The sequence below is a fragment of the Rhinopithecus roxellana genome, chromosome 7, assembly GCF_007565055.1.
Source record: "Rhinopithecus roxellana isolate Shanxi Qingling chromosome 7, ASM756505v1, whole genome shotgun sequence".
NCBI classification, from domain to species: Eukaryota; Metazoa; Chordata; class Mammalia; order Primates; family Cercopithecidae; genus Rhinopithecus; species Rhinopithecus roxellana.
The window spans coordinates 20,638,187-20,657,124 of NC_044555.1; the positions used below are offsets into that span (position 1 = coordinate 20,638,187).

General features: G+C 44.7%; 1 protein-coding gene and 1 pseudogene across 2 annotated transcripts; one reads left to right on the forward strand and one right to left on the reverse strand.

Annotated features, from left to right (window-relative positions):
- Window positions 1–1,174: 1,174 nt before the first annotated feature.
- LOC104681160 (protein SSX3-like) lies at window positions 1,175–10,657 on the reverse strand. Of its 2 annotated transcripts, XM_010387379.2 has the most exons (8): window positions 10,589–10,657; window positions 10,052–10,154; window positions 9,431–9,526; window positions 7,551–7,600; window positions 5,407–5,548; window positions 3,769–3,873; window positions 2,604–2,708; window positions 1,175–1,777 (listed from the first exon to the last, which is right to left on the reverse strand). In XM_010387379.2, the coding sequence occupies exons 1-7, from the start codon at window positions 10,655–10,657 to the stop codon at window positions 2,608–2,610; spliced, it is 666 nt and encodes a 221-aa protein (XP_010385681.1). In that variant the 3' UTR covers window positions 1,175–1,777; window positions 2,604–2,607. The 2 variants fall into 2 exon arrangements, with proteins under 2 accessions (XP_010385681.1, XP_030790595.1); XM_030934735.1 differs by lacking the exons at window positions 3,769–3,873; window positions 5,407–5,548.
- Window positions 10,658–11,989: 1,332 nt separating this feature from the next.
- LOC104681165 lies at window positions 11,990–14,720 on the forward strand (annotated as a pseudogene).
- The last annotated feature ends 4,218 nt before the right edge of the window (window positions 14,721–18,938 follow it).

Sequence of the window (18,938 nt, forward strand, 5' to 3'; positions counted from 1 at the left end):
ACACACCTGTCCTCCTTAATGTTTCTGAAGTCAGTGACCTCCAAACTCAGCCCCTCCTGCACCTGCCAGCTGTAGGACCTGTGACAAGACACCTACCATCTTGTCTGGGACTCCGTCTCTCATCTATCATATAGGCAAAATGATGATAGTGTCCTCCTTCCAAGGCTGGGGAGAACCAGGAGGCCAAGGTGATGGGCCACAAACAGTCAAAACAGCTCCAATCCTGCCTCCACCTGGGGCTGGTGTTTGAAGTCTGTTGTGTGTGAATGGAGCTTTGATGTCTCCATTCACACACAATGATTTGTTCTAAAATAGACTCCCCTCTGCCCTTCCCTTCCCCACAACTGTTTCCCCTCTGCACCGTGCAGTGATACCTGTGAGAAAGAACTGTCCCATTCCCAAATCATCGTCCCCACCCCAGTCCCCAGGCCTTTGGTTGGTGAGACCCTTGATGGGCAGTCTCATGCTTCTGTCCAGGGGACTTTCCCACCGTTGCTCCCCTGCATGGAGACTAAGTGGACTCTTCTATTCCCTGTCCATCACAGGGTCTACAGTGCACGCATCTTCCTCATTCCTCCACATTCCCCAGATGATGATTTCATCTGTGTCTCCTCCCCCATACTCCCAAAGGGACTGTCCCAGACCTAGAACTTGAAAATCGTTCAGAGAGTGAAGGCCAAGATGCCCAACCACCTGATGCAGAATCCTGCTCCAGGACTGAAGTGTATAGTCTCTATCAAAATAAAAACTGGAGGCCAGGCACATTGGCTCACGCCTGAATCCTAGCACTTTAGGAGGCCAAGGTGGGAGGATCTCTTGAGCCCAGAAGTTCAAGATGGCATTGAGCTATGATCATGCCACTGCACTCCAGCCTGGACAGAGAAAGACCCCATCTCTAGAAAAAAACAGACAAACAAACAAAACCAACAGACAAAACCAACAACTGGAAACATCCTCCTCTAGAATGGTGGTCAGGAACATCTGTCTGCCTTGTTCCCTGATGTCTCTCCAGCACCTAGAACAGCGCTCAGCACCAGTAAGCACTCATTAGGTTTTTGTTGAATAAATGACTCCTTTGCCGCAGCAATTCCACTTCTAAGAATCTTTCCTAAAGAAATATTCACACACGTGCACAGAGCTGTGTGCACAATAATGAGAGGAGCAAACAACTGGGGAACGTTTGCAAAGTTTTTTAACTGTCAGTGACTGATACAGGGGAATAGGATTAGGGGAGTACATGCTGAACAGGAAACAGAATGAGGGGGGCTTGAGCAGGATGCATGGCAACTGGGAAAAGCAGATGGGTGATGCTTATAGTGGTACCTGGTGTGTGTGTGTGTGTGTGTGTGTGTGTGTGTGTGTGTGTGGTGTGTAAATGCAGATGAAAAAATCCGAAATTAAACACTCAGAACTGCCCTCAGTAGTCACATCTTGGGAGAGAAGAGGGTAGTGCTGTTCTATACAGAGAATACCTGACTATACTTGTTTTCTGAGGTAGGTGCATGGATACACAAACCGAAATATGCATTTAGTAAGTCTTCCTCATCAATAAAATTGCTAATGTCTAACAGAATGGCACACTGTAAGAAAATACAACAGAAACGCTAACATCGAAGTCTTGGCACACTAAGAAAAACGATGGTCAACTTTTCACTGTTGTGAACACTTGCTTTCGCTTCCTATACACCTGATGACGAGGGGTCCGCAGCCATGCCCATGATCATGAAAGGTCACCACGTTCTGCTTCTCATCATGGGCGTGTGTCATATCCCTGAGGCTGAGGCAAAAAGAGAGAAGGAAGGTAACTGGCAGTGAGTTCCCACTGCCCAATAACTTGGTCTCAACTCCTCCTGACCTGCAGACCCTGCACACTCCAATTCTGCCCTACCTCAGGACTTGCACACGCCTTCCATGGTTCCTCAAAGTGAACCATCTGCTCATGCCACAGTGACTTCCGAGCCTGGGTTATCAATTCCTAGGCTAGAGGAAGGTGTGGCCCGCATATCAGGGCTGACATGGGGTTTGGGAACCCAGAGCATCCTATGTAGGAAGGATCCCTGGATATACAGGGCAGGGAGTAGAAAGAGCATGGGAAGGCCGGGCACAGTGGCTCACGCTTGTAAACCCAGCATTTTCGGAGGCTGAGGCATGCGGATCACGAGGTCAGGAGTTCAAGAACAGCCTTACTAACATGGTGAAACCCCGTCTCTACTAAAAACACAAAAATTTGCCGGGTGTGGTGTTGCACATCTGTAATCCCAGCTACTCAGGAGGCTGAGGCAGGAGGGAGGTAGAGGTTGCAGTGAGCCAAGATCACGCCAGTACACTCCAGCCTAGGTGACAGAGCAAGACTCCCTCTCAAAACAAAAGAGAAAGAAAGAGAGAGAGAGAGAGAGAGAGAGAGAGAGAGAGAGAGAGAGAGAGAGAGAGAGAGAGAGAGAGAGAAAGAGCATGGGAAATCTCATCATTCAGCCTCAATGCTGTACCCTAGAAAATTACGAGAAGGGAATGATTTGGGGAACAAGGGACAAGATGGGATACCGGTACCGTAACAGAATAGCACATCTACAACGATGTGGGGGGTGGGCCGAAGGTTCACTTACGGAGTTACTCGTCATCTTCCTCAGGGTCGCTGATCTCTTCATAAATCACCAGCTGCTTTCTCTCACGCAGTCTGTGGGTCCAGGCATGTTTCCCCGCTTTGGGTCCTACGATGGGGAACAGTTGGAAGATGAGGGTTGGGTAGGTTGGAGAGTGTTAGGCTCTGTTTTCTCAAAAAAGGAGATGCCGCCCCCCGCACCAACTGCCCATGGGCCTCCTTAATCTAGTTTTTCACATTATCTGGCTTAGAGTCTGAAACCTTAGACCCACACCAATACAGGCCAAATGCCAATTGAAGTTTTAGCTTCTGGCTCCTTCTATTGTCAGGTTTAGATTCCCAATCTCTTCATTTACAGGAACATTCATGGATACCTCCTTTCATGCTGCACGTATTTGTTAAGGGCACACAGGCATACCTTGCTTTATGGCACCTCTTTTTCATACTGCTTCACAGATACCGCAATAGTTTTTTGGAGATTCTCACCAATTTTATACTTTTCCGTTACTATTGTATCTGTTATGCTGATCTGTCATCAGTGAGCTTTGAGGTTATTATTGCAAAGGTTTTTGTTGCTTTTTAGTCTTTTATTTCTTTTCTTTTTTTTTTTTCTTTTTTGAGACGGAGTCTCACTCTGTCGCCCAGGCTGGAGGGCAGTGGCCGGATCTCAGCTCACTGCAAGCTCCGCCTCCCGGGTTCACGCCATTCTCCTGCCTCAGCCTCCCAAGTAGCTGGGACTACAGGCGCCGCCACCTCGCCCGGCTAGTTTTTTTTGTATTTTTTAGTAGAGACGGGGTTTCACCGTGTTTGCCAGAGTGGTCTCAATCTCCTGACCTCGTGATCCGCCCGTCTCGGCCTCCCAAAGTGCTAGGATTACAGGCTTGAGCCACCGCGCCCGGCCTAGTCTTTTAAAATAATTTTTGTTTTTTATTTTGTGGGTCCACAGTAGGTGTGTATACTTCTGGGGTATGTAAGATGCTTTGACACAGGTATGCCATGCGTAATAATCACATCATGGAAAATAGGGTCTCCATCCACTCAACCATTTATCCTTCTGTTACAAACAATCCATTTACACTCTTTTAGTTTTTTTAAATGTACAATTAAGTTATCATTGACAATAATCACCCTGTTGTGTGTAATTGTTTTGGAGATAACAGGAACTGCACCCATAGACGATGACAAACTTAATTGATCAATGTTGTGTGTGTTCTGACTGCTCCACCGATGAGCTCTTCCCTGCCTCTCCCCCTTTTCTTGGGCCTCCCTATTTCCTGAGACACAACAACACTGAAATTAGGACAATTAACAACCCTACAATGACCGCTAAGTGTTCAAATGAAAGGAAGAGTCACATGTCTCTCACTTTAAATCAAAAGCTAGAAATGGCTAAGCTTAGTGAGGAAGGCATGCTGAAAGCCAAGACAGGCTGAAAACTTGGCCTCTTGCACCAAACAGACAAGCTGTGAGTGCAAATGAAAAGTTCTTGAAGGAAATAATAGTATATAATGCAAAGGAAAAGTATTAGTAATATAACTAATACTCCAGTAAACACACGAATAAGAAAGCAAAACTCCCTTACTAATGAAACAGAGAAAGTTTGAGGGGTCAGGATAGAACATGAAACCAGCCACAACATTCCCTTAAGCCAAAGTCTAATTCAGAGCAACACCCAAACTCGAAGACAGTCCGTGAAAGCTGAGAGAGGTGAAACTGCAGAAGAAACGTGTGAAGCTAGCAGAGGTTGGTTAATGAGGTTTAAGGAAAGAAACCATCCCCATAACATAAAAGTGCAAGGTGAAGCAGCAAACCCTGACGGAGAAGCTGCAGCAACTTATCCAGAAGATCTAGCTAAGATCACTGATAAAGGTGGCTACACTAAACAACAGATTTTCAATGTAGATAAAATAGTCTTCTATTGGAAGGAGATGCCATCTAAAACTTTCATAGCTAGAGAGGATCCACTCCAACTTCGAAAGAAGTTCTAATGTGGGCAAAATGCTATCCAATAGCATCACATACTAGAGATATACTTCATGAAAGGGAGATTATGTGGAAATCGATGTGGCAAATTTCATTGTTGTATTCAAGAACCTGCCACAGCCATTCCACCCTTCAGCAACCACCACCTTGATCAGCCAGCAGCCATCAACACCGAGACAAGACCCTCCACCAGCAAAAAGAGCGTGACTCCCTGAAAGTTCAGAAGATTGCTAGCATTTTTAATAATGAATTATTTTAAAATTAAGGTATGTACCTTTTTACACATAACGCTTGCACACTTAGTACACTACAGTGTAGTGTAAACATAATGTTTTTATGCACTGCGAAACCAAACAAACAAAAAAATGTGTGTGACTCTCTTTGTTGCAGTGGTCTGGAAACGAACCTGCCATATCTCTGAAGTACACCTGTATTGGGTATCAGGCATTGAGCTGAGTAAGATATGCTCCCGGGTTATCACAGACAAAATCGCTTGAGCACATTTCATGTCATCAGGCTTCTAGATTTAATTTAATGCCTCCTAACAATTTATGAACTATGATTCTTTATTTCCATCTTATGGACTAGGAATCTGGAATTGAGAAAATTTGGAAGACTTGCTCCAAGTCACGTGGTTTTTTACATGGATGACAACTCCAGTCTGTGTCTCTGGAAGTCATGTCTAATATCTCATCTGGAAGTGGGCGAACTCATCAGCGAGCCTGGACCCAGGCTTGTCTGGGATCCATGTCACATACCCAGTCCACACACCTGAACATAGCCAGGGAAGCCAGAGGGGTTGTTCCCGAACTGTTTCCTCTTACCAGATCTCTTGTTAGTCTTCTCAGAGGCATTTGCTTTCCCCGGGGGGCACAGCTGTTTCCCATCATTTTTTGGACCCGATGCTTCTGACACTCCCTTCGAGTCATTTCCTTCTTCTGCTGGTGCTGGCTTCTTGGGCATGATCTTTATAATATGAAGGTCACAGATAAACAGTATCAGTCACATTTCTATAGTGCTTTTGAGCTTACGCAGCGTCTTCACATGCATTATCTTAATCAATGTTCTCAACAACGCTGGGAGAGTTACACATGCCTAAATTAGGAGAAACTTGGCAAGTTAGAAGTGAAAGGATTGGCCTGAATGAATGGGGTCGCCCGGGCTAGAATGGTTATCTTCACACTCTTTTAAGACTGATATTCTTGCGAACAGTAAAAATCTCCATGTAATTGAGAGTTTGGTATACAGAAGATTTGGAGAAAAATGGCATTCTAAGAATTCACAAGGTCTACAAAAGGAAGAGCTTCTATAAAGTACAAGGCATCCCATATAAGCTTGTAGACAGCTCCTGGGAGAGTAAATGTAAAATCATAGGGAGGCTACAAAACACTGCTGGGAAAGATGGAGTAGAGAGATGAATACAGGGAAGGGAGAGGTAAAGAAATGGTTTGTTGAAATTAATGTAGGCAGCAAAGAAAGCAGATATGACATACCACCCTACAAAGGCACCAGCATTGAATGTGGAATTAAGTGAGGGGTACTCATAACAATTCTAGTTGCATTGGGATGTGTCACTGACCCACAATGTCAAACTACCTTTTTTTTTTTTTCTTTTTCTTTTTTTTTTTTTTTTTTTTTTTTTTTTTGAGACACAGTCTTACTCTCTTGCCAGGCTGGAGTGCACTAGCGCCATCTTGGGCTCACTGAAACATCCAACCCCTGCATTCAAGCAATTCTCCTCCCTCAGCCTCCAGAGTATCTGGGACTACAGACAGGCGCTACTACGCCCCGCTACATTTTGTGTTTTTAGTAGAGATGAGGTTTCACCATGTTGGCCAGGAGGTCTCGATCACTTGACCTTGTGAACTGCCCGCCTCGGCCTCCTAAAGTGCTGGGATTACAGTCGTGAGCCACCACGCCCAGTCCTTAAGCTACTTTTTATTCAGCTCCCTCACTTATGAAATAGAGAACAATACATGTAAAATAGGCTACGGGAAAGTCCTCTCTGAGCTTGTAAACACTGTTTAAATGTAGTAATAATAACAATTAATACCTTTCTGGATCCTCCTTTGAATTCGGTCTCCACACTGGCAACTCATCTCCCACATTCCTTTACCCTCTAAACCAGAGTTGAATCTGCACTTGTGGGATCACTCATTCAGTGGCCTCCGAGGGATCCCCTGGGCTGGGACTGGGGCTTCCCGGATGCTCCAGGTGCAGACAAGGCCCTCAAAGAGCTCACAGTAGGGAAGGGTCAACAGTCAAAGGGACTCTTAGGCCATGTGAGTGGCCCCAGTTACAGAGCAAAGGTCAGCTGGTCCTTCCTGTTGTGAGAGTGGGTGTCTCAACAGAAGCACCAGCAGGCCCTATGGGGTAAAGCCCTAGTGAGCAACATCTAAATCTCATAAACAAATGCAAACATGAATGAGCTTTAAATGGCTTGGAGTTCTGGATTAGACTACCACTGCCACTGCGCCTCAGGAAAATTCTTTAACATCTCTGTACCCCGATAGCCTCATTTTATTATTATGTTGCTGATAACTAGGATCTATAACATGAACTATGATTCTTTACTTCCATTGCATGGACCAGGAATCTGGAGCTCAGAGAACTCAGAAGATTTGCACCAAGTCACATGGCTATTATATGGATGACAACTGAAGTGTGTGACTCTTTATTATTTGGAGATAATAATAGAAACAATGTCATAGAGATCTCCTTAAAGATTAAATAAAGTAATCTATGTGAACTGCTTAAAATAGTATCTGGCATCACTATGAAAACAAAAGAAGTATTAAGGATCACAACTCTTAGTATTATCAAGCCGTCCATGCTACATCAGGTGTTGTGATAGACATGGGGGGAAGGAGGCAGTGAGGGCATTTTTGATATTCTCCTGCTCTTACCAGTGTTCACATCCATGAAGAGACAAAGGTTGTCTGGTCCTTTAGATTTAAGAGATACTCACCTTCGGGAAGATTCCCTGGAGCATGCCGAAACTCATCTGGGGACGTTCAACTGAAAGAGAACACATCAGAATTTTTCTTTGTTGGTAAAGATTTCCAAACTCTACAGAGATTTCTGTCACATGAGGGCATTCTGCAGCGGAGGGTTATGAGTCCACTCATCGTTGAGGAGTTATTTGAGATTTGCTTCTGAATTATGTTTAGTCATGGTTGGTGCATTTATCTGTGGCATCAATTCAGAATTATCCATCTCATGGTTTATCACGTGGGAACCAAACCCCAACACAGTCTCATCTTATTCCATTATATATATTTTACTTTTTCCCAAATAATTAAATTGATTGGTTGGGAACCTGAACTGTATCCACTCAAGATGTACAACTAAAAATCACTGTACACTTGAAATGGGTGAATCTTATAGTATGTCAATTAAGCTGTTAAATGATGTGTGATGAACCATGGATGATTTAGTCCAGTGGCTCTGAAATATTTTCAGTATAAAGACACTCCTTTAATGTCAAAAACTTGGCAGATACTCAAGCACTGGATTTTCAGATCTCTTATAGTGATTGTGGGAGACTGTAGAATCTGGCCTGTTTAGTTGGGGAGTAATAGGTCTACTGAAGACAGTTTAGACATTCTGACCTTGTTTTACAATTGTGTTGTCAGAGCAGATGAGCTCACATATGTCCCCTTTATATTCCTGAAATGCACAAATCTCGCTACCTAAGAACCTGTCTTTTTTTCACCCTATGTTATCTCTCGTCACTGACAAGTGGGAAAGCTCTCTGTGTGTTGGATAAGGGATCACTCTTTCAAACTCACTTCCAAGCTCACCATGGAGAATTGGGGTTGTTTGGGAATGAGAAGACTGTTTGGTTTTGATAAAATACAGAAAAACAGCGATCTTTATTACAACGTGTGTTCATCACCCTCACTCTTAAGATACCTATCCAATCTACATGCTGTTAATGAGACAAACTCTGGAAGTTTTTGGCAGATCTACAGTTTTAACATTTTCTTTCTTTTTTTTTTTTTTTTTCACTTGTAACATTTTCTTAACTGCCCTTTCATTCATTAAGAGTGCTTAGGAAGAACAACATGTCCTTTAAAAAGGAAATATTTCAAACACACAGAAAAGTATGGGAAATAATATTGAGTCCAATCGGATCTCAACATTACCCCACAGATATATCAGGTCTGTTTATTTATTCAAAATATTAGAAATACTACAAAGAGGCCAGGCGTGGTAGCTCACACTTGTAATCCCAGCACTTTAGGAGGCTGAGGTGGGTGGATCACCTGAGGTCAGGAAGTTTGAGACCAGCCTGGCCAACAAGGTGAAACCCCATCTCCACCAAAAATAAAAAAATTAGCTGGGTATGGGGGTGGGTGCCTGTAACCCAAGCTACTCGGGAGGCCGAGGCAGGAGAATCACTTGAATCCGGGAGGTGAAATTTGGAGTGAGCTGAGATTGCTTTATTGTACTTCAGCCTGGGCGACAAGAGCGAAACTCCATCTCAAAAACAAACAAACACACTATCAACAAGTCACGACTGAAGCTGTCTGTGCAGCACTCACCAATCTCTGCCCCCCCTCCCTCCTCCACTTACAGTCACCTTAATTTGATGGCTTTTTATTCACATTCATGGTTGTATACATTTACCATTTACTTATTATCCATAAAAATATATATTCTTGTTTTGCATGTTTTAAAATTTTATACGAATGGCCTCTACAGTTAACTTTCTGCATGCGATTTTTTTTCACTCAGCACTTGTGTGTATGAGGGAACAAATGCCTGAGGATCTTTCCCAGATAGCTGAGCTGAAAAGCAGTTGGGCTTCAGGAGACCCTTTCCAGCCCCTTCCCATCTACTCACCCTGATTCCCGTGCTTACAGTCATTATCAAAATCATTCCTCTGGAAGTCTACGACCCGTTTATTATGCATGAAAGGTGGGAGGGTGACCCTGAAACCTAGAAAGAAGCAAAATGTTTATTACTTAAGGGACAAGCTTAGGCCTGGTATGGTGGTTCATGTCTGTAGTACCAGCACTTTGGGAGGCTGAGGCGGGAGGATTGCTTGAGGCCAGGAATTCAAGGCTGCAGTGAGCTATGATAGCACTACTGCACTCTAGCCTAGGTGACAGACTGAGACTCTGACTCAAAAAGAGAGAGAGAGAAGCTGAGAGAAGGTAGGCTGGGTGTGTCTGGGGTTGGGGTTGGGGGTTGCCAGGATGCCACAGAGACAGTTGGGCTCATCAGAAAAGACGCCTATGGGAGAGAAACGTGCAGGATCCAGATATGAGCTCCACTGTGGCCAGTTCCTGCCCTCAGCCCTGACAGGATACGGAAGAGCAGAACACCCAGAAGCTGCCTTGCGATTTTTCCCTGCACAAAAGGAAGATGTGGGGTACTTTCTGCAGCCTAAGAAGTAGCCAAAGCAGGAAAAGGGATGCTCGTGTGTCCCTAGTCTTATCTGTACCTAGAACTTTCTGTTACCTAGTTTAGTCATGGCCTCATACTTTCTCTTCATATACACAGAGATTATTTTCTCCGAGTATTTCATCTTTTCCCACTCTTTCTTAGAGAAGCCGTCAAAAGCCTAGAAAAAAAAAGAAAAAGGAATTTTGGCAGTGACTCAGCTAGGCATGTCTGCCATTGAGCTGGAGCCGCTTCCTGTGTGCTGGATCTGGGAAGTGGAGATGATAATCCGTCCTGGTTGATGCCATGGCTAACAGAGACAACATCAGGGACCTACCCTAGCTTCTCCCCTGCCACACAGTAGGGCTTTAATGCTGCTGGCTGGCTCTCGTCCCACCTTCCTGAATAAGAGTCCCCAAATATAGTGTACTGTCACAGACTTGTCTCCAAGGATGCTAGTTGATGACAGAGCGAGGGTGGGAGGCTCCCAAGGGTCCAGATCTCCCCCAAGACCCTGCTCCTTGTCCCCAGTATCTCTGTCCTTCCCTCCTCAGAAACCTGATCACCCCACACTGTCCCCTGGGCCACTACTGTACTCTCTCCAGGTCACCTCACCTTTTGTATCTTCTCTGGTATTTGAGCACCAACATTAGGTCTCCTTGCAAAGGTGTCGTCGCTGTTCATGGCACTGGGAGTAGTCTGACCTGCAAGAGAAACTGCCTGAGACTTTCCAGGTGCAGGACCTTTGGTCCTGTGGAGGGAGAAATCAGTAACAGCTGGCCACACTCAGGTGCTGCATTTCTCCATCAGGGGCTTATCTGTCCCTGAGTAAGGACATGGGGAGAAATCAGATGACAACAGGGAACCAGCGATCTCTGGGAGAAGTATTGATTGGGGATAACAGGTTTCCTTAGGGCAAAGCAGCCTTGAGTCTTTGAGAGGGATTTAGCTAATGTTGTCAGTAGTTTCCCTGGGGCTAGGCTTACCTAGACCCTTCTTGGGGAGGCAGGGACGTGACTGTGTAATTGTATTGAGCGGGGGCGTTCTGACACCCCCACCGAATAAATAAAGGAAGGGAAGTGAGTCCCAGAGATAACATGGTCTCTCTGGTGATGGATCTGATCAGGCAGAGGGATAGGGGGTTCTGTTCTGTTGAAGAGAAATGGGCATCGCTAATATGAACTGGTTCAGAGGCTATTACTGGGTGATTTGTAAATTATTAGAAGGAAGAGAGCTAGAACTTCTGAGACTACAAGAGCCCACCAACACTTAGAGAGAATGTGGGGCGTTTCAAGATGCAGCACTCAGCTAGGGGCAGTGGCTCACGCCTGTAATCCCATCTCATTGGGAGACCGAGGCATGCAGATCGCTTCAGCCCAGGGGGTCGAGGCCAGGCTGGGAAAAATAGCAAAACCCCGTGTCTACAAAAAATACAAAAAATTAGCTGGGGGTGGTGGATCAGGCCTGTACCATCCCAGCACTTTGGGAGGCCAAGTTGGGCAAATTGCTTGAGCCCAGGAGCTTGAGACCAGCCTGGTCAACATAGTGAAACCATGTCTACTAAAAAATCCAAACAAAAAAAAACCTTAGCAGAAGCCAGGTGGTGTGCACCTGTAGTCTCAAGGTCTAGGTGAGAGGATCACTTGAGCCTGGGAGGAAAGATTTCAGTGAGTTTTTTTGTTTGTTTGTTTTGTTTTGTTTTGTTTTTTTGGAGACAGGGTCTTGCTCTGTTGCCCAGGCTAGAGTGCAGTGGCGTGATCTTGGTTCACTGCAACCGCTGCCTCGTGGGTTCAAGTGATCCACCAGCTGTGGCCTCCAAAAGTGCAGGGATTACAAGCGTGAGCCACCATGCCCAGCCCAACTTTCTTAAGTTATTACAGGGTTTCCAGGAAAAATCCCATACCTGAAAAAGTTAGAAACTGACAGGAAGGATTTGAGATGGCGACCTGCCTCATACACACTCCTTATTAAAACTAGATAACAAATGCACCGTGGAGGAGGGGAGGGGTAGGAAGAATGGAAAACGAAAATCAGCGAATGCTTACTCAAATTTTGGAAGAATCGTAAGAGAATATCAGAGCATGCGTACTCTGCGGAAGAACAGAAACAGAAAGACAGAGCATGCACACTCTGAACTTAGTAGCCAATCCCTGGGGATGCTTTAGGCGGGAAAATCAGAGTCTCCACCCTAACTTTGAGAAGGTTCTGTCCCTGGAGGCTGGACTAATGGAAGCCACATCAGCTTCGCTTGTTCCACCTACACTTCTGACTTCTGATTGGCCAGATGGAGTTCACTAACTGCCCTGATTGGTCCATCATCCTTGGTCAGTGACATTGCAGAATATTGTCTCCTCCTCCAGCCACACTTTGTTGCCACTGCGACAAAGTGGGTGGTCCTCAGGTGCCGTCAGGAGATTCTGATCTCTCTGAAGACTGTCCCTGGATCTTGAGTTAAACATCTGTATTCTAGTCTGAATAGAGAGAAGAAAAAAATTGTCGGATCTGTGATTTTTCTACTTGAAAGACACAATGTTTTTCAAACAAGCACATTTGCAGAGAGCTTTGCTGTACTTAGTTGTGATGCTCATTCTTCAGTGGCTTCTATATCTGTTGCAACTGAAAAAGTCAGTCCAAGGCCCTCCAACCTCTGATTACATTTTTGAAAGGGAATCTAAGTGTGGTGTGCAAAATTACCATCCTTTACCTGTAGCCCTGGAGAGAGGAAAATGTATTTACTTATGGGATGTGATTGTGGTATTGGTTACATCTGCCTTGGCCAATCCTCCCGCCTTGTTCTCGGGACTACAGGCGTGAACCACCCCACTCCCACTAATATTTTTTGTTTTTTAACTTTTTAATAGAGACCGTTTCCTTATGTTGGCCAGGCTGGCCTCAACGTCCTGGGCTCAAGGGATCCTCCCAGCGCAGCCTTGAGACTACAGGCATGCACCACCCTGCCCACGCTTTTTTTTTTTTTTTTTTTTTTTTTTTTTGGTAGAAACCGGGTTTCGCTATGTTGACCAGGCTGACCTCAACCCCTCCTGGGCTCAAGAGATCCTTCCACCACGGCCTCGGGACTACAGGTATGTGCCACCCTGCCCACGCTTTTTAAAATTTATTTATTTATTTTTAGTAGATACCGACTTTCGACATGTTGCCCAGGCTGGCCTCAATCTCCTGGACTCAAGTGATATTTTCCCCTCGGCCTCAGGATTACAGGCGTGTGCCATTTGGCCCTATTCATTTTAATTATTATTTATTTATTTATTTAGGAGAGACAGGCTTTCGCTATGTTGGTCAGGCTGGTATCGACCTCCTGGGCTCAAGCAATACTCCCACTTTGGCCTCGGACCTACAGGGGTGAGCCACCCTGCTCACGCTACTTTTTATTTTTGTTGTTCTTGTTGTTAGTAGAAATGGGATTTTGCTATGTTGTCCAAGCTGGCCTCGACCTCCTGGGCTCAAGCAATCCTCCTGCCTTGGCCTCGGGACTACAGGCTCACACCATCTGGTCCCCACTAATATTTTTAATTTTTCTAGTAGAGATACTTTTGCTATGTCGTCCAGGCTGGTCTCTACCTCCTGGGCTCAAGCGATCCTCCTGCCTCGGCCTTGGGACTACAGGCATGCACCACCCTGCCTTTTGCTATGTTTCCCAGGCTGGTCTTGACCTCTTGGGCTCACTCAATGATTTGAACCCAGAAAGTGGAGGTTGCATTGAGCTGAGATCACACCACTGCACTCCAACTTGGGTGACAGAGCAAGACTGTCAAATAAATGAATACAGGAAAGAAAGAAAAGAAAAGAAAAGGAGAGGAAAGGAGAGGACCAGCTGAATCTCCATAAGAACAGTAAGCTTTGTGGTATTTTTAACTTACTCTCATCCCATCTCGTGCTCCCAGCTTAGTTCTGTTCATTGCTGATGAAATTCAGATAGGGTTGGCCAGAACTGGTAGATGGCTGGCTATTGAACAGAAAGGCCCTTTCTGGGGGCTGATACTCTGTGTCTGCAGTGCTGTGGGACGATGACATAATGCTGACCATTAAGCCAGGGGAACATGGGTCCACATATGGTGGCAATCCACTAGGTTGCTGAGTGGCCATCGCAGCCCTTGAGGTTTTAAAAGAAGAAAACCTTGTTGAAAATGCAAGGTTTTTATCTCACGGGTATTATCTTGAGAAATGAACCCATGAAGCTACCTTCTGATGTTGTGACTGCCGTAAAAGGAAAATGATTATGTTGTTTATTTGTTTATTTATTTAGAGTAAGAGGTTCACTCTGGTTGCCCAGGCTGGAGTGCAATGGCACGATGTTGGCTCACTGCAACTTCCGCCTCCTGGGTTGAAGCGATTCTCCTGCCTCAGCCTCCTAAGTAGCTGGGATTATAGTCACGTGCCCCTATTCCCAGCTAATTTTTGCATTTTTAGTAGAAACGGGGTTTCGCCATGTTGGTCAGTTGATTCGAACTCCAGAACTCAGGTGATGCACCTGCCTCGGCCTCCCAAAATGTTGGGATTACAGGCGTGAGTCACTGTGCCGGGGAGGAAAAGAATTATTAAATGCTATTGTTATTTAAGAAAACAAAGATTGTGATGCTTGGAAGGTATGTCTACGACTTCGAGATTATGAACTTCTGGCCAAGCCAACCCATGGTGACATCATCAGGTTTCGCCTCTGCTGGTGGTCAAGGAGGATGAGATTCGAGAGTCCAGTGAAATCATTCAGAAGACCATCTTGTCATTCTGAGGGTAGCAGCTGTTTTCAGTGGTCCCTGGGAGCCAGCTGGAGACAGGTGGTCCTCTGCTCTTAATGCAGGCACATTCCACTCCCATGTGTCTTCAAAATCTTTTTGTGGAATATATGTGTTTTTCAGTTGATACAAAAATACATGTTTTTTTCACTCGATACATGATAGAACAACGTTTTTGAACCTGCCTTTTGCTTTGTAACATAAGTAAGAGAATGTAATGGCATCTATATTCAGTGAAAATGTTTTGATGTGCAGAACATGGCCGAGTGCAGTGGTTCATGCTTGTAATCCCAGCATTTTGGGAGGGCAAGGTAGGCGGATCACTTGAGGTCAGGAGCTTGAGACCAGCCTGGCCAACACGGAGAAACCCCATCTCTACTAAAAATACAAAAATTAACTAGGTGAGGTGGTGGGTGCCTGTAGTCCTAGCTACATGGGAGATTGAGACAGGAGAATCACTTGAACCTAGGAAGCAGATGTTGCAGTGAGCCGAGATCGTGCCACTGGACTCCAGCCTAGGTGACAGAGTGAGAATCCCTCTCAGAAAAAAAAAAAAAAAAAGAGGTACAGAACATTTCCATCACCACAATGCTATCCCTTGTGCTACTACTCATTTTTAGTAATACTCACTCTCCTCCCATCCACCATTCCTAACCCCTGGCAACCACTAAACACTTTTTCATTTCCACAATTTTGTCTTTTCTACAATGCTGTACAAATGAAATCTTATAGTATATAACGTTTTTGGGGCTTATGCCACTCAGCATAATTCCATGGAGATTCCTCCAAGATATTAATATTTGTGTATCGATAGTTCATTGTTGCTGTTCTTGTTGTTGAGACAGATTCTCTCTCTGTCACCCAGGCTGTAGTGCAGTGGCATGATCTCGGCTCACTGCAACCTCCACCTGCCAGGATCAAGTGACTATCGTGCCTCAGCCTCCCGAGTAGCTGAGACTACAGGCGTGCATCACCACACCCTGGTAACTTTTGTATTAGTAGTAGAGACGGGGTTTCAACATATTGGCAAGGCTGGTCTCGAACTCCTGACATTGTAGTCTGCCCGCCTCGGCTTCCCAAAGTGCTGGCATTTCATGTGTAAGCCAGTGGGCCCAGTCAATAGTTCATTTTTATTAGAGTGGTATTACATGGTATGGATGTACCACAGTTCTACCATTTGCTTATTATAGGATATATTGATTATTTCCAGCTACTGGCTATTACAAGTAAAGCTGCGATGAACAATTATGTACAAGTTTCTGGGTGGGCATAAATTTTAATTTCTCTGAAGTGTAATTGTTGAATTGTATGGTCATTGCATGTTCAGCTTTATAAGAAACTACTAAACTGCCTTCCAGAGTGGCTGTAAGATTTTACCTTCCCAGCAGCACTTAATGAGATGTCCAGTTTCTCTGCATCCTTGTCACCATTTGGTGTTGTCAGTACGTCTTTTATTTTAGCTATTGTAATAAGTGTGTAGTGATACCTCATCATGGTCTTAATTTGTATCTAATGAAGCAAATGAGTGTTGAATATCTTTTCATGTGCTTATTTATTTCCTCTTCAGTGAAATGTATATTCACATCTTTTCATGATTTTCTAGTTGGGTTATTTGTTTATATTTTTTACCAATGAGCTTTTTTATTATTATTATTTTTCTTGAGACAGAGTCTCACTCTGTTACCCAGGCTGGAGTGCAGTGGCATGATCTTGGCTCACTTCAACCTCCGCCTCCCAGGTTCAGGCGATTCTCATGCCTCAGCCTCCCAAGTAGCTGGGATTACAGGCAGGCATCATCATGCCTATCTAACTTTTGTATTTTCAGTAGAGATGGTTTTTTCGCCATATTGCCCAGGCTGTTTTCGAACTCCTGGCCTCAAGGGATCTGTTCACCTCGACCTTTCAACGTGCTGGGATTACAAGCCTGAGCCACCATGCTCAGTCTACCGTTGAGTTTTGAGAGTAGTTTACATATTCATTATATATTCTGGATGTGAGTCCTTTCTTGGATATGTGGCTTGCAAACATTTCCCCCAGGTCATACCCTTTTATTCATCATTTTAAACAATATTTCTTACAGAGCCAAAGTTTTAAATTGGATTAAATCTAATTTTTTTTTCCTTATGGATTATGCTTTTTGAACTGTTCACTATGCCCTAGATCTCAGATGTTTCTCCTATGCTTTCTTGTAAAGGTTTTTTTAGTTTTATATTTTAGATTTAAGTCTATGATCCACTTGAGTTTTTTTTGGTTTTTTTGTTTGTTTTTTGTATAAAGGTTTGAAGATTAAGTCTTTTTTTGTTTGTTTGTTTGTTTGTTTTTCTTCTTTTTTTTTTTTCTGGGCTATGGATATGAAACTGCTCCAGCACCATTTGTTAAGCAGATGATCCTTCCTTCTTTTTGTCTCTTTGTAAAAAATCAGTATGGGCTATTTCTAGGTTCTCTATTTTGTTCCAGTGATCTGTGTGTCTATTCTTCTCCCAATACTACACAGTCTTGATTTCCGTAGCTATATAAGAAATATTGAAATACGGTAGAGCCATTCTTCCCACCTTATTCTTCTTTTCCAAAGATTGTCATATATATATACACACACACACACACACACATATATGCATTTTGAGATGCCATCTGACTTATGTTGCCCCAGCTGGAGTGCGGTGGGGTGATCTCAGCTCACTGCAACCTCCACCTCCCGGGTTCAAGTGATTCTCCTGTCCCCGCCTCCTGAGTAGCTGGGATTTCACGTGCGTGCCACCACACCCGGCAAATTTTTGTATTTTTGGTAGAGGGGGAGTTTCACCATGTTGGCCAGGCTGGTATTGAACTCTTGACCTCAAGCAATCCACCGGTCTCAGCCTCCCAAAGTGCTGGGATTACAGGCGTGAGCAACCGTGCCCAGCATTGTCTAAGCTATTGAAAATTCGTTACAGCAGCAATCAAAAATGAATACACACAGAAACATTTATTAGTGAAACAAAATAGAAGGTTAAGAAACAGACTAATCTATATGCAAACTTCAGCATGCATTTCCAAATAGGGGCAAAAGATGATGGGTTGTATAATAAATGATTGCTTGACAAGTGTCTATCCATTTGAAAAAATGAAGATTAAATCCTTACTTTGAACCACATAAAATAATAAATTCTAAAAATTCAGTGACTTAAATGTGAAAACGTGAAGTCATAAAGAACTAGATGAAAATTTAGGAAAATATTACTGTGTAAGACATCTTGAGTTGGCATAGGCACTTCCTGACATTACACCAACGCTATAAACAATGAATCTGACATAGTTAAAGATATAAAAGTTAAACTATCATCTAATTCAAAAGACACCATAAACAACTGTTTAAAAAGGCAAATTTTGGGGAAAATGGTGAAGGATCCGCAATAAATTAACAGTAACCGACTCAAGAGGCTGAGGCAGAAGATGGCCGAATAGGAACAGCTCCAGTCTCCAACTCCCAGCGCAAGCGACACAGAAGACCGGTGATTTCTGCATTTTCAACTGAGGTACTGGGGTCGTCTCACTAGGGAGTGCCGGACAATCGGTGCTGGTCAGCTGCTGCAGCCTGACCAGCGAGAGCTGAAGCAGGGCGAGGCATCGCCTCGCCTGGAAGCGCAAGGGGGAAGGGGATCCGTTTTCCTAGCCAGGGGAACTGAGACACACAACACCTGGAAAATCGGGTAACTCCCACCCCAATACTGCGCTGTAAGCATACAGGCACACCAGGAGAATATATCCCAATCCTGGCCGGGAGGGTCCCACGCCCATGAAGCCTCCCTCACTGCTAACACAGCAGTCTGCCGCGATCTATCCGCAAGGCAGCAGCGAGGCTGGGGGAGGGGCGCCCGCCATTGCTGAGGCTTAAGTAGGTAAACAAAGCCGCTGGGAAGCTCGAACTGGGTGGAGCTCACAGCAGCTCAAGGAAGCCTGCCTGTCTCTGTAGTCTCCACCTCTGGGGACAGCGCACAGCTGAAGACCAACAGGGGAAGTAGCAGGAGCCGGTGCAGACGCGAACGACTCTGTCTGACAGCTTTGGGGAGAGCCGTGGATCTCCCAACGCGGAGATTGAGATCTGAGAACGGACAGACTGCCTGCTCAGGTGTGTCTCTGACCCCTGAGTAGCCTAGCTGGAAGAAATCCCCCACTAGGGGCAGTCTGACACCCCACACCTCACAGGGTGGAGTACACCCCTGAGAGGAAACTTC